We start from the raw sequence: 15,187 nt of genomic DNA on the forward strand, positions 1-15,187 counted from the left end.
ACAACCAGTATTTGTTAATTTAGCGGCCTGTGACTATAGTAATCATGCTGCGCTTTGCTTTGCTTTGCTTCAAATGATTTTGAGTAGTTGTTTGATTTTATCAGTGAAATGTTGGTGAGAAAACAAAGAAGCTAGAGGTGACCTCGGTTGCTGTCAGACACGCAAGTCTCTGTTTATGCACTCCACTCTCACCTTTTGGCCAGTGTAGCGATGCACCTTTCTCTGAGAGTAGCAGTGTTTACATAACACTTGAGGATCACATTGAATCCCGAGACACTCGGCACTAATATGCAGGCAGTTTATTTTGAAAACTTGTTTGCCACACAGCTTTGGATGTCAAGCTCTCTACTTTTGACCTAACATAAGTTGGCCTGTGTATTTACTTTGACTTTATTCACTTTTTAATCCAAATATCTCTGTGATTAAAAACACACAAGCGAAACTAAATACTTTCTCAATTGCTTAATAGAGTGTCAACTTAAATAAATCCAACAACCATGCTGAAAACAGTACATTTATTATTTATAAGCAAGCACTTACATATGATTGACCAAATAATATAAAACAATAAAATAAATAAAAAGACACAGAACACAAAATAAATAACAAAACAAACAGTTCACATATAGGTTAATCCCAAGTAAAAAAAAAAAAAAAAACCTTCACAGATAAGATTGTCTAAAGCAAAGTGCAAGAAAAAGTAAACAAACATTCAAAAAGGGAACAAAGTGAGTGAGTGCTTTATTCTGTAGAATTGTAACTGCAAACTTTTCCATTTTTTTTTAACATCGAACTCAGGTGATGTATATAAAATGTCCATCATAAATACACTGAAGGATCAAATTATTTTTGCCATAAAATCGGTATCTTAACTTGATAAATGCTACAATTCGGAATGTAACCTTTAGTCTATAGACTAGTGAATCTTTACTTGTATTGTGTGCTTGTACATAATAACACAACACTGAAAACTGCCCTTTCAATAAAAAATATTTATAAACCAATGTATGTAACAGGTTGTAATGATCATCCTTTTTTGTCCAAAAAATATAAAGAAGATATGAGCCTGGAGAAATTGTTGACTACACATTTTTTAAATCTTTGTCCAGCATTGTAAAAAAAACATTTTGCTAGCTGTGTTGAGGTCTGGCCAGGTCAGAGTTCAGATACACCACAGTAGCTGTGATATCATCCCTGTACATTCTAGCTAGGTCCTCTGGCAAGGCGAGCATAGTGGCCAGTCTCTCCTGGCTCAGTTCTCCGTACTCCCCAGTGCCGAGAGCATGTCTGATGAGGTGTGTAGCTGCGTTGGTGTCTAAAGCGGGGGAGGCACGGGCCTGGCGTTTTAGCAAGAGCTCATGCATCTGACCCAATTTCATTTGCCTCTCAGATGGAGAAACAGGAGCCTGGTAAAAGAAACAAAAGAAAAAGATTATAGGATTAAAAACCCAAAGAAATTAGCAATTTTCAAGGTGAATTTTGGATTCTGTGAATCAGGGATACATCAATACATGTCACTTTCAATCTACAAACGAACCTGAAGGTGAATCCCACTCAGGTGCTCTCCAACGAGTCGCACAGCCTCCTCGTTCCCTAGTTCATCCCACAGCCCGTCAGTGCCGAGGATCAGGAAACGGTCCTGAGGTCTCAGCTTGTGATGGGTTATCTCCGGTGCCACATCCAGATAGGGTGGAGTTAGGTAGTTAGGTGGAGTGTACTGGTACAGGTTGAGAGAGTCCAGGTCCACTCCAGATTCCAGGCTGGCTAAAATGCTCTGCTGCAACTCAAGGCTCCACTTGAATCTTACGTCACCAAACGCACGCAGTGGCATCAAAATCTGACAACACCATAAAAAGCTTAGGACCAGTGACCTATTTTCAAAATTCAGCAGTTAGCTCATTGTACAGTGCCTGTTATGCGTTATGCCATAAAGAACTCTCACCCCAAGCAGTCTGTCATCTGTGACCACTGTATCTCTCTCTGAGGGCGGATGCTTGCTCTTGATCTGCTCCACCTCAGCCTGGTTCTGTGTGTTGTGGTCCTGGGAAAGGGGCAAAGCGCTCCAAGATCCATCCTCCTCCAGGACCCCCAATACTGCTCGGCAGTCTCCGGCATTCGCCACGTGGATCCTGTCTGTCCCGACGTGAGCCACACAGGCAGTGGATCCTGCAAACGCAACCTGGACAGATGACGGTGCGTGTTTTTAAACATTGTGTGAACTTGAACAGGCTGAAGCATCAAAGAGAGGTTTGCGTTGGTACCTGGATGGCTGTGCTTTTCATCAGGTCATTGCAAAGAGGGACTTGAGCCTCCAACGAGATGTCAGCGTCGAGTCGTTTAAAAGAACACTCCAGGGCATCCAGAGGACTAAAAAAAAGGTTGTGAGGGAAATCAGAAGGAAAAGAGTTCTGATCAGTAGCACATGAGTAGGCACGTCCATCTACAGAATATGTAGATAAAATGTGGATATACTGTACTAAGTGGAGGTCACAAACTCCGAAACTGTTCATCTCTACTGACATGGTGTATCAAATAGACCAACAGCGTTTTGCAATCACAGACAGCAACACACTCACACACACAAATTCCTGATAGGAAAATACAGACTATACATTGCAGGAATGCAAATCTTTAGTGTTTAACTCCCAATCAAAAAACAGGAAAAACCTAATATAAACATTTATTAAATTCTAACATGAACCAGGTCTTTTTATTAGCTGATGCAAAACAGTAAAATGTCAAATGCCAAATGAAGGGAAAGGAAAAGGGACAGGGGGTCATTTCTTTTTAACAGCATAATATACGAACCCAACTCAAAAGAATGACCCCTATTTAAGTTTGCTAGAGTTGTACGTCTTTGTACCTACCTCATGCCTTCACCATGCTCCTCACTGTCCAGTAATTCTTGCCAGAAGACTCTGAGGTGGTCAATGTAGAGGGAAGCAGATTCACGATAGTTGAAGTCTGCATGGTGTTTGTACCACTGCAAGATGGGAGGAACAGCTCTGCCATGCTCCATGCCGTTCTCCAGCTCCTCCAGGCTCTGCTTTGACATCATTGCAACTGCAGCGTAGTACAGCAGACGCTCACTGACAGCCTGGGCACACGCCCAGCCCCCATGGCCGTCAAACACTCCAAAGAGCATGCCCTTAGACTGGATAAGAAATAGAAAAATGACCTTAAAAGTAACAAGTAGGGGGATGGATAGGGTTGCAGACAGAGGAGAGAAAACACACACCTGTAAGCAGGTGGCTGCACTGCGACGGTCTTCATTGGGTGTGTTAGCAGCCAGCTGGTTGCTCTCAAACTTTCTGACAGCACTGAGTCCCCTGCCATCAAACTCTGGCACACTCACAATCTGTAAACATACACAGAGAAATAGAGGGTTACTCAATGGCAAAGGTGTATATATATGTAATACTCATATCTTATTAGTTTGAAAATATAACATTTGAGAGAGTATGATGACCTCAGAAACACGGCTGTGTTTTCATATCTTGTTTTGGTAGTTTCAGAGACACCATCACATCCATTACCTGCTCATTAGATCGCAGAATGCTGTTGATTTGAACCCTGCTGAGCTGGAAGTCTAGGTCCTGACGAGTGGAGAGGGGCCGCCTACCATGAGGCCAATTCCCAGTCTCCTCACCAGTGAGACACAACCTGTCCGATCTGCAGGAACCCCAGGATGAGTAGTTACATTGGTGGGCTGGTCGAGGCTGAGAACACGGGGATGCTACAGAGTGGGTGTACTGAATGGATGGAAAGAGAGTGATGATGAATAAAGCTATATATCAAAATGTAATACTCAAGTTACAGTCAATCACAGGGTAACACACCTGGAAAGGGGCAGTGGGGCTGGAGAGTGTCAATGTGTAGCTTGAGGCTCTTTGCAGGATGCTGGTGCACACACGTCCTGACATCTCTAACAGGCAACGCTGCTGGGTGACGTGTTGTTCAACCTAATCACCCAGAACCTGTGTGGAGAGAGAGAGAGGACATTGATAAGGTTAAGATACCAGCATGACACTTGACAACCAATGAGCTAACGTAAAAGCGAGCTAGCTAGGTGTTCTGCAAGTTCTGCTACAGTTAACACACCGTGTGCAATGACGTAAGAGCAATACGTCACCTCTGGTTAGGACATTTGAGTGGAGTTGTTATGTGTGAGCTAGCTAACGTTTGATACGACATACAGCCTTAAAGCGTAACGTTAGCTTGCTGGCTAGCTTCACCAACGTTTACCATATAAAGTGACGAAACGTAAGCTTGATCCAAACAGACACACTGACTGGTTTATATGATAAGCACTCCAATAAACACGATGACGCCAACTTAATTGATAAAATACGTACAAACTTACAAATGAATCGCTGTCGAGCGTCAGAACTCCGTACGTGACGTCGATACGTCACAACGTCTGACGTCGGCATCGCACGCACTGTTGTAGTCCTTGCTGGTCGCGTTTGGGAGAAAAAAAAGAAAAGGCATCGGGAAAAGATTAAGATAAAATAAGATAATCCTTTATTAGTAATTCCATAGATATTGCAAAAAACATATAGAAAAAACAAACAAGTATTTTAAATAAGTAAGTAAGTCAGAAAAGAAAAATACACAATAACTAAAAAATCTTATAAATCCAGACATAATAATTATAGTTATAGTATTGCACATTGTAGGATGTAGGAGCAATCTAAATAGACGATCTTTGTTCGGCTGATGGCTGATGCAAGTCACATTATTATCATCTTAAAATTAAAAAATAATAATTTAAAAGTATTCAAGCAATAGTTATTTTATTTATTTTATAGTTTGGGGATTCTTAGTGAATATTTCTCAATGACAAGTGTTTGATTGTCTGATATCTTGTTACTGTTACCTAGCTACAAGAGCTTGGCAACTAGAATGTCTGTTGCTATGGTAACGGGATGACCAGAAGTTACGCTAACACCTGCAATAAGGCTAACGTCGTTAAGACGTTGTTACCTTCATTCCCCCCCTAACCTTTGTTGAGTGAAAACAGACAATTAGCTAACTCTTACTTAGTTTTGGACCCGAAGCAAAAGTTTGGACATATAAGCTTAATGAAAAAATTGACACAAAATGTGGTGACGTCAGCACTTTTGTGAACTGTTCATGGCGAATAAAGCACTGAGTCATTTAAACAGGGACATGGATAAAACAGGGGTTTGCAGCAAAAGCCGTAATAGTAAGTGTTTCGTCTATCTTGTGTATTTGTAGATGGGCTTAGCTAATGTTACATGTTTACATGTGCAGATGTATCTATCTATCTATCTATCTATCTATCTATCTATCTATCTATCTATCTATCTGTCTATCTATCTATCTATCTATCTATCTATCTATCTATCTATCTATCTATCTATCTGTCTGTCTATCTATCTATCTATCTATCTATCTATCTATCTATCTATCTATCTATCTATCTATCTGTCTGTCTGTCTGTCTGTCTGTCTGTCTATCTATCTGTCTGTCTGTCTGTCTGTCTGTCTGTCTATCTATCTATCTATCTATCTATCTATCTGTCTGTCTGTCTGTCTATCTATCTATCTATCTATCTATCTATCTATCTATCTATCTATCTATCTATCTATCTATCTATCTATCTATCTGTCTATCTGGTTAACGTGGCCTTGATGACGTCATCTGTCTGTTTTCAGCCATAAGGACAGATCTCAGTCTGCTGCTGGAGTGTCTGAAGTTTCAGATGAAATGTCCCGATTTGCAAAAACAAGCTCTTCTCACCATTCACTCAATCTGTGAAAGGAGAGGTGATAGTGAACCATCAATGACACAAACATACCAACTAAGTCCTTCTTTACCTCTAACCATCTACACACACTAACCATCTACACACACTAACCATCTACACACACTAACCATCTACACACACTAACCATCTAACTATCATTTACTGTGGATTCTTTACTGTTTTTTACTATTTTTTTATTGCTCATTTGCTTATTTATAATACTTATTTTAGATCTTTTTTTTTTTTTTTACTATGTCTCTTGTTTGCACTATCCTCTATGCTGCTGTAATCCTGTAAATTTCCCCCCTGCGGGACTAATAGTGGATTATTTTATCTTATTTTATCTCCTACAGAACTGTCCATCATTCATTTTCTTGTTTGACACATGTCTTGCTGACAAACACATTCTACTAATGTATTGCTAAGTCAGTGATGTATTTACATATTCAGCATGACACCTTAACATGATACCTTTCAATCGTCTGTTTTCATTTTCATTATTTTAGAAGACAATGTGGACCTGCTGAGGGAAATGGGAGGTGTGTCATTTGTGTATAACCTCTCCAAATCCGCTATTGTTCGCTCAGATGTAAAGGAGACTGCGCTCTTTACGCTTGGCACGTTAGCAGAGGCCAATGGTAGTGTGTGTGTGTGTGTGTGTGTGTGTGTGTGTGTCTGTGTGTGTGAGATAATTGTCTTGTTAAGGATGCAGAAAACCTAAGTCTTTTGCAGCAGTTAAAGCTTATGATGTCCTTCCCAAATGAGACAACACGCAGGGGTGCATTTAGGTGGTCCTTGTCAACTTGTAAAGTTGAAAATACCCAGATTTACAGACAGGAAGTGGCTCTTAAAAAGTTGACTAAATGGTAAATATTGGTGTTGAAACTGGGTGCCAAATAAATGGTACTGGTAAACACTTTACTATTTTAATGTAAATCCTTTTTCTATAGATTGTGGGATACTAAAAGCTGCAAATGACACAGATTTGATAGCTTTTCACACCCTGCCATGACATATTCACTTTTAAGACGTGGGCATTAGAAGCTTTGGTCCTGGATTGAGATACAGCATTTTTGTATTTTATACAACAAGCCTGTGTACTGTCCTACGTGAATAATATCAATGTAATGGCATAATGTGGCAAATCGGTTAGAGTTAATGACAATTTTATTATACTGAAAATGTATTTACTATTTATCTTTCCTTCTGATAGTGTATTGCAAGAATTATCTCTGCAGAAAGGAGACATTTACAGACCTTGCTGGTTGGTTGCTGAAAGAAGACATCCCGCTGACACAGAAGAGAGTGTCTGTGTATTTGCTGTCTGTGTTGGTGGCCAACAACAGTAAGATCAAGGATGGGTTCAAAGCTATAGGATTGGTTATCCCATTTAGTTGCAATTTTTTTCTCACATGATATTTTCTTTGGTTCGGTTTAGTTTAAGCTGATGAAAGACATTTTATATATTTGGAACAAAATGTACAGTAGCTTTGGTAGGTCTCACGTCTCTGTGTGTTATTGCAGAATCAGGACAGACTTTAGGCCAAACGACCGGCTGCCTGGATATTCTATTGGACCTCTTCAGGTACTTTGCAGTTATTAATGCCAGACATCAGTCATACCAACGTAGATTGGCATACCGAAAATTGTGTTTTAAAAAACCCACTCATATAAGCACATACATATAAGTTTAATAGTATACTTTTTTGCAGGACCACTTCCCCTCTCTCTACAGAGCCTACTTTCAGAGCAGCTAATGCTACTCAAACCTACCAGCTTTGGGCATCTGTGTCTAGTGCTCTCTGTGGATGTGTCAACAACCCTCAAAATGGTAATGTCATCTCTTTATTTGTGCCTTGTACTGAGCATTTAGTATGTAAAACATTGATGCTCTTGCCATCCAGCCAACTACTTTCAAGTCAAACAATTGGATAACACATTAAGTTAATTTCTGGAGTAAGAGAAAAAAAAAGGTTTTGCTCAATTGTGTCTTTGTCTTCCAGAGGAGGGTCAGCGTATTTGTGTGGCAGCCTTTCCCATAATACAAGTCTGGCTTCAGCAGATTGCCTTGCAGCATACTGATATTTTTCAACCCATATGTTCCTTTATAGCAATGACAGTTGCCAACAACTGTAAGTGAAAGGGGCAAAATGGCTCGTGCTTAACCTGTGTTTTTTGTGCTTGTGTAAAACATCTTAATTTACACTAAAATTCAAATGATTAAATGTTAATAATCTCTTTGTTTTTGCAGCCTATGTTCAGGAGAGTTTTTCTGCCTCAGGGTGTCTGGATACTCTCACTCTTGCACTGGTTCGTCTAGCTTCTGCAGCAGATACAAGCTTGTTGTCTTGCCAGCTCTCTGTCACTATATCCAAGACCCTGTCCGCTTGCATCACAGAAAACTGTGCGTATCACTCTCATACACATATGCCCACACCTGGACACTTCACTTAAACTACTAAAGTGTCTACCTCTCCATTCACAATCTATTCTTTGTAGCTTCTCTGGCTTCGGGTCTTTCTCAGTATGGCTTGGTTTCCCACCTCTTCTCCCTGCTGGCTAGCCCACACTTGGACCCTGAGGACAGGCTGTCTGTTTTACTCTCTCTGGGCCACTGCACTGAGGCCTCTGGTAAGACTGCACTGTAGTGTGCTGCTTGTGTCTCTGTGTTTCCGCATCATATTTTAAACATTTTTCACAGTCTTGCTTCTCTTGAGAGCACAACTTGTATATTTATGCTACCAATGTCTTTTTTAACAAATTAGTTTTTCTTCCTGCCTGTAGAGGAGCACCAGTCCCAGCTGGTGCAGTGTGGAGGCCTGCCCCTTATCATAACCCTACTCACAGAAGATACAAGTGAGGAGGTTAGGAAGGCTGCTACATTCATATTGCAGACCTGCAAACAGGCCAGTAAGTCATCAAAAGGGGTTCAGTACTGTTAGCCAGTAAGTCATTCAGGAGCTTCATTGTCACCACTGCAAAAAAATCACTTCTATATTGGACATGTGTGAATTTGACTTTTGAAACAAAATAATTTAAATGAGCTTTCTTGCTCTTACATATTAAAGAGAAATTACATACCCTGCTAAGCATTTAATGGAAATTTTGGGTCCAGTGTAGCTCAGTGTAACACTATGGTCTTGAGGCAGCTAAGACCAGGGTTCATTTCTTCTCCAACCTTTTCTGTGTGGAATATGTGTGTTACAGCAGTGTTTGCTTTACATTACATTTAACTCAAGCATATTTCATTTAGTTCCATGGATTTAATCTTCTTTTCTGAAAATGTTAATATAAGAATGAATAAATAGAATATGTGATTGGAGAATATGTGGGTAGAATCTAGAGTTATAAGGACTTGTTTGTTGTTGTTTGTGAAGCCATGTCCCTGGGAGTGACTGGTCTGATGGTGAAACAGGGGGAGGGTGAAAATGTGGATCCCGTTATAAACATGGAAGGCTTCAAGAGCTCAGCCAGAGAGTTGCTGCGCAGGATTGACCTGCTGGAAAGGAGAGAGGCAAAGGTCAGACAACACTCACACACATGGCCATAATATAATCAGCATGGAGAGCGGTGAATCATGATCTATGCTTATGTCCATCTTTAGGATGCTGAGGATGAACAGGACGACACAGAGCCATTAACTTCAAATGAAGGTCTAGGCCAACCCTCTCTGGCTCCAGGCTACCCTCTGCCTCTGCAGCGGAAGGGGAGCATTAAAACCATTCACACAGCATACAGACAGAACAGCACTCTAAAGCATGTAGAAGCAGGGGCTGACAACAACATTAAACTTCAAACTGTAAGAAATGTGATCAAGATACAGAATGACAGCGAACTGAAGCAAATGAGCTCCAATTTAAGTATGCAGAGAGAGACGGCTAAAGCCAGTGGAGGGGCTGTGTGGTGTTCAGTGTGCAATGGAACTGGAGCCCTAATGCCTTCCCATCTGCAGTCACTAGAGGGATGCAGAGAGCCTCGCACAGCAGACAAGTCAGTGGAGTCACTCGATGTTTATTACTTCTTAATAATGAAATGATAGCTTTCGTTTTACTTCTTCTTCTTCTGTCTTTTTGTTTAGTCAGTTGTTAAAGCCCCAAGCATCAGTGAGGCACAGTGTACCGAAAGAAATCAGATGTTCTGATGAAGAAGGTGAGAGTCGCAGCTTCATACCTTTAAAACACTTTAACTAATTTGCTTTAGTTTTTGTTTTCATTCAAGTAATATGTTTTTATGTTAAGAGTTGCAGAACAGTGAGATAAGCACGATGCGGAAAATCCCAGTGGAGGAACACTCACTATCTCGTGTCCGGTGTGCAGGTAGGAGAACATGATGCTGCCCCTCACTGAAATGCTTTCCCTCTTGTTTTATCAAATGGTTATTAAGAGTGCATGCAAGCATAGTGTATGGGTCTGCCTTTACGATACTGTATTTTCTGTATCAGTGTAATATCTTATTTGAGCACATTTTGTGTTTCTTTGTTTTCTACCAGTCCAGGCTTACTTTGGTCACTTGGGACTATGTGATAAGGCCACGCATATAATCCTCACTCTTATTTATTATTTTAAACTTTAAGGGATTGTTTAGTTAGATTATTGCAGAGCCAACACTGGACTTTGCACTAAAATCTTTGCATCCCTGTTCTTTCTCTCTTTTAGGTTGTGTGTTGCCATTTGAGGAGGTGACCAGTCGCACTTTTGAGTCTCTGCAAAGCTCCTGCCATCACAGCTGTGACATGCACAAGACCCTCCAGGAGGCCACAGAGCGGTTCAGGACTCGTCACTGCAACCTTCTGCTCGGGAGAGAGTACCAAGACGATACTGTGGAGCGAGCAAACCAACAGTCTGAAAGAGTTTCAGCTGCAGAGCCACAGAGAAACTGGATTAACTGGAGCGGTAAGGAAATCCATCTTCATGGACAGTGTCTGACTCACTCTGCTAAGGCCTTGGTTTGAAGGTGACTGATGATGTCAGATGGACGGTTTACAAGGTGGTGGAAAACTATCACCTTGTAACAAAGTTAAATATAGGAATGGACACAAATTATCCTCACAGTTGAAATTCACTGCCATCCTTGATATGATTACCCCACAGTAATTCCCCTTGGGTGCTCACAATGATAAAATAGTAATAAGATCTATTTTCTATGTGTTTGTAGCAGGATGGGGCCACAACTTACATCTCATTGGGCACTGTGTTTTAAAATGACAAATAAATGGACCTTGTCACCTTGTACTTACAAGGTGGGAATGTGTGAGTGCATGCCAGTTTTGTTTTGGCAGTTTTTTGACATTATATGAGTGCTACATTTTGTTATACCCCAATCACTGATAAGGCCATCATTGGCTAACCTGCTACTGAACCATGGGCTGAATATTACCACATTTGGCAGGGAATTATAATATATATATTTAAAAGCCTAGGTGTGGGCCACATTTCAGACTTTGCCCCAAATATACGCTTTATAATAGGTGCACTGAATTATGGGGATTGTGCTCTACACATGCTTCCATTGCTCACAGCTATAAAAAGTGGTATTTGTAAAATATGTAAACAAGTTACATCTCCTTCATCAAAGGGCATATATCTCAGTCAAGACAAATGTAAAAAAAACTTTACCAATGAACACACAAGATCTTGTCTGGAGGTGATTAAATATGAGATAAACATTCCTCATGCATGTTGCTGTTGTTCTAAACTGTTTTTATTGTACAATGCATTTTCATTTTCCTTGTCCATTTCTTCACAACTTTTACTTCTAATATTCTCAGTATGAAACACGCGTTGTTGTCTTTAACTACTGCTGTAAAATGTCTGATTTCTATTCCACCGTAAAAGAGGTCAGCCTGACTCCCATAAGTAAAGGAGCAGTGAAAGGCAAGAGCTCCCTGCCAGAACATCACTGGAAGAATCACAATGGTAAGAATTATGAAGCAGGTGGATTTTCATTTAGCTCTTTCACATATCAACTTCTCTAAGGACTGTAAGGAATGAACCTATCTAGATATTACAAATGAACAATAAATCATTGAACAACATTGAGTTGTGGGCCACTGAACATACATGTACAATAATAGGTAAGTTTGTAATTTGTCTTCCTCTTCCATCATAGGCATCGCTTTGACTCCACTGCATAGAGGAGCTAAAAAGGAGACATTGACCGCTTACAACAAGACTGGTATGTATGTGACATAATCAAAAAACGTATGATTTATTGTTGTCCTTTATATGTGTCATGTTGAAGGTAGATATGAGCTATCAGATATGGGTATTTAAAGTGGATTACTTTAAATGGGTGTGAATGTTATGATTGAGAGCCTTTGTGGTGGAAGCTGTCTCTCTCTAGTGTGTTCTTGGCAACAGACAAACCAAAGAGCAGAAGGAATGTTGAAATGCAGCCAGTGTTCTCACAGTGCAGGCTAGAGCTGGTTCAGAGCAGCACAACTGTATTGAGCTGTTTCACACTTTGTATAACACAGTGTGTGTGTGTGTGTGTGTGTGTGTGTGTGTGTGTGTGTGTGTGTGTGTGTGTGTGTGTGTGTGTGTGTGTGTGTGTGTGTGTGTGTGTGTGTGTGTGTGTGTGTGTGTGTGTGTGTGTGTGTGTGAGAGAGAGAGAGAGATTGAAATGCTGTGTTCTGATGCTTTTGTATTAAGCCAGTGACTTGGTGTTGAAAGAAGTTTGAATTTAATGTGTTTAACATGAGGAATTAGCATTTATTTTTGCATTACATTCATTATACTGTACATAACAAGTTTATAGTTATATATTAGTGACTTTATTTGCCATCAATCCCGTTTTTCTTCTCCTGCTTTCCAATTGTGCCAATTCTCTTGCTTTTAGTCTGACTTTCTTCTTGACTGCTGTCATGCTGAGATTGACTGTATCTTTATACCTCTCAGCCTAATGACTTTTTCAATGCTAACTACAACAGTTTCTTCCCCCATTGCACTGTCCACCTTTTCATTCTTTTTTTTATACATTTAAACTGTATTTTACATATTTCTCTTCTTTCCTTTTAAACTATTTTCTGTCTAGATTTTGCTCCCTTTCTTCTATTCTCTTGCCTATTTCATCAGTCATTCTTCTCCTCCTGTATTGTTGTTTGTACAGCAGATGTGTTAGTCATAACTGGTGATGTAATATTTCCCTCATGAGGAGTTGTGCAAGAGAGAACATGTTGTCTATCTTTATATTTGACATCCTCGTGGTGTTTTTCACACATTTGTTTCACAGACTGTTTTATGTTTCAAATACAGAGAGAATAGGAGAGATTAAAAGTGGACATCACACTATTGATGACGAGCCGAGGACAAGCACGGATCATTGTTCCACTGTAAGAGTTTGAAATAATATTTTCTGTCAAAAATGTGGATATTGATATCTATATGGCCTGCCAGGTTTTCCAACTGCTTTTTTAAGCTCGATTGTATGCTGTAGTTTATTGAAGTGTAAGGAGCAAATGTACAGTGAAAAGTTGTTCTGGGATTTAAGAATCAGTTTTCATTATGAACCAGTTTCCTGAGAATGATGGGGCTCAGACATCTCCTTATATCTTTGGCTGAAAACAGTTATATTGAGTTGCAAAATTGATTTAAAATGAAACCTAAGTCAGGGCACAAACGTGGAAAGATGTTTGAATGCCCCTAGTTTACCAAACTGAAAAAAAAATAAAAATAGGTCGGCTTGCTATTTCAGTGCAGTATCAAATTCTACAAACTTTGCTTTAGATACACAGTGAACAACTGGCTGCATTTATTTATATAGATGCTGAAAATAATGATGTGAATTTGGTCATCCCTTACATTATTAAAAGTTGATTATCAGCAGCAGGGTCTTACAACACAGATTTCAGAGCATCCCTGAACACCTCAGCAGGGGGACTTTAAAATAGTTCGTGCAACTACATAACCATGCAATTATTATAATTCGACACAAATGAAAATGAAATATCAAATGTCAAGTCTCAACAAACTGATTTTCAAAGGGTATTAAAATAACTTGAAACTAATTGAGAGTGTGGATATCAATTTAATACTGTAGGATATGCATTGCTGATGAATAAACTAACATTTATTTTTTGATTTTATTATTCTATTAAGTACAGCTTTAGTATTTAGCCCATGTGTCAGTGGAAAAGGCATTACCAGTCACATAACAGTTCACATATGAGCCCCAGGTATTGCACTGAATGATGTCAAGTGTGCATCAATGAACGTGATTTCTCCCATAATCCTCACTCTCCTGGGCATCTTACAGCCTGTCTAAAGTTTTGCCTCCTCTGCCATTCTTCTAACTACTCATAGGGAAGGAAGAGGAAAGACTTCAGCAGTGAGGAGGTGCGTTACCTACTGTGCGGTGTGAAGACTTTGGGCTTCTCCTGGAACTCTATCTTGTGGTCATACCCCTTCCAACCTGGACGCACCAATGTCGACCTGGCCAAGAAATACAGGCGGCTAATGGTATCAAGAGAAAATGTCTTTTAAGTAAGACATTCGATATTTACCATCCTAAATGTGAAATTGAATCAAGTTTAACTGCCTGATTGTTCTGAAAGTCTAGGAGTCTGCATAATCCTGGTTCTGATATCCTGGGCGAGCCAATTAATAAATGCCCCCTGTTAATAATAGATTTGACTCTTTACACACTGTATTTATTGGAAAAAAAACAAATAAGTACTTATCTGATATATTAATATAGTGTACTCTCAGTATTTAAAAAAAAGAAAAAATGTCGTACTTTGTACATGGTGTCCGTACTTTGCACTGTTTTTAAAATAGTTTGTGCAACCTTTTCAGTGCTTTGACACATACTGTTAATTGTTTCTTTTTGTTGTATGTTAAAACATTAAAACAGGTGTTTGAGATTATTAAACATCTCTGTCAGAATGTTCTCTGTCAAATAGTATTTGTATTTGATTTTGTTATGATGAATTGTAATAGATTTTGAATAAATTTGATGAATAACCTTTAAGGAAAGGCCATTTTAACATTCTTGTTTTGTTGTAGCATCACCTTCAGATGAATCAGCACTACTGTGTTGCCACATGTAAGCCTGCCAGATCTGGTTGCAACAACGCAACAAGTTGATGAGTTGTGACATGAAAAGACCAAGCCCTAAACACTGCAAAATTTATACCAAAACTGTCAGTTTGGATTCTTTTAATTCATAACAAAAAATACTTAATGAAAACAAAAGAATAATGCAAAGAAGAAACAACAGTTCCTGTACTTCTACTTACACCCTTAAAAACCAGACATGTGTGTTACTTCCTTGACATAGGGTGTCACTGAAGCAAAGACCAAGTTCTGTTTGTTTACTTTGTTTTATGCCTTTGCCATTGAGTCCAGGAGTGGGGAGACTCAAGTCCACCACTCTTGTTTATTGCGCTGAAAGCCTCTGGTATGACAGGAATCACAA

General features: G+C 39.6%; 2 protein-coding genes across 6 annotated transcripts; one reads left to right on the forward strand and one right to left on the reverse strand.

Moving 5' to 3' along the window:
* Window positions 1–545: 545 nt before the first annotated feature.
* Window positions 546–4,447, reverse strand: pdp2 (putative pyruvate dehydrogenase phosphatase isoenzyme 2). Of its 5 annotated transcripts, none has more exons than XM_054619788.1 (9): window positions 4,356–4,437; window positions 3,840–3,977; window positions 3,537–3,752; window positions 3,239–3,358; window positions 2,868–3,154; window positions 2,262–2,367; window positions 1,943–2,179; window positions 1,538–1,837; window positions 546–1,406 (listed from the first exon to the last, which is right to left on the reverse strand). In XM_054619788.1, exons 2-9 carry the CDS (start codon window positions 3,921–3,923, stop codon window positions 1,131–1,133), a joined length of 1,626 nt encoding a protein of 541 aa, XP_054475763.1. In that variant the 5' UTR covers window positions 3,924–3,977; window positions 4,356–4,437; the 3' UTR covers window positions 546–1,130. The 5 variants fall into 5 exon arrangements, with proteins under 5 accessions (XP_054475763.1, XP_054475766.1, XP_054475765.1 ...); XM_054619791.1 differs by lacking the exon at window positions 4,356–4,437 and adding an exon at window positions 4,246–4,346; XM_054619790.1 differs by lacking the exon at window positions 4,356–4,437 and adding an exon at window positions 4,133–4,235.
* A 717-nt stretch (window positions 4,448–5,164) lies between these two features.
* On the forward strand, window positions 5,165–14,729 carry terb1 (telomere repeat binding bouquet formation protein 1). Its single transcript, XM_054619780.1, has 19 exons — window positions 5,165–5,209; window positions 5,682–5,792; window positions 6,280–6,411; window positions 6,987–7,118; window positions 7,298–7,358; window positions 7,486–7,604; window positions 7,777–7,905; window positions 8,025–8,177; window positions 8,273–8,404; window positions 8,558–8,683; window positions 9,151–9,293; window positions 9,378–9,763; window positions 9,852–9,922; window positions 10,012–10,089; window positions 10,429–10,665; window positions 11,608–11,688; window positions 11,882–11,947; window positions 13,027–13,103; window positions 14,074–14,729. Exons 1-19 carry the CDS (start codon window positions 5,173–5,175, stop codon window positions 14,251–14,253), a joined length of 2,451 nt encoding a protein of 816 aa, XP_054475755.1. The 5' UTR covers window positions 5,165–5,172; the 3' UTR covers window positions 14,254–14,729.
* Window positions 14,730–15,187: the final 458 nt, after the last annotated feature.

Source organism: Anoplopoma fimbria, chromosome 19 (assembly GCF_027596085.1).
Source record: "Anoplopoma fimbria isolate UVic2021 breed Golden Eagle Sablefish chromosome 19, Afim_UVic_2022, whole genome shotgun sequence".
NCBI lineage: Eukaryota > Metazoa > Chordata > Actinopteri > Perciformes > Anoplopomatidae > Anoplopoma > Anoplopoma fimbria.

Coding starts and splice junctions, on each gene's coding strand:
- pdp2 (XM_054619788.1), bottom strand. CDS start 3,923: ATGTCAGGACGTGTGTGCACCAGCATCCTGCAAAGAGCCTCAAGCTAC. Junction 3,155..3,238: donor GTGCAGCCACCTGCTTACAG/GTGTGTGTTTTC, acceptor TTTCTTATCCAG/TCTAAGGGCATGCTCTTTGG. Junction 1,838..1,942: donor CAGATGACAGACTGCTTGGG/GTGAGAGTTCTT, acceptor TGGTGTTGTCAG/ATTTTGATGCCACTGCGTGC.
- terb1 (XM_054619780.1), top strand. CDS start 5,173: ATGGATAAAACAGGGGTTTGCAGCAAAAGCCGTAATA. Junction 7,119..7,297: donor TGTGTTGGTGGCCAACAACA/GTAAGATCAAGG, acceptor GTGTTATTGCAG/AATCAGGACAGACTTTAGGC. Junction 7,605..7,776: donor TGTCAACAACCCTCAAAATG/GTAATGTCATCT, acceptor TTTGTCTTCCAG/AGGAGGGTCAGCGTATTTGT.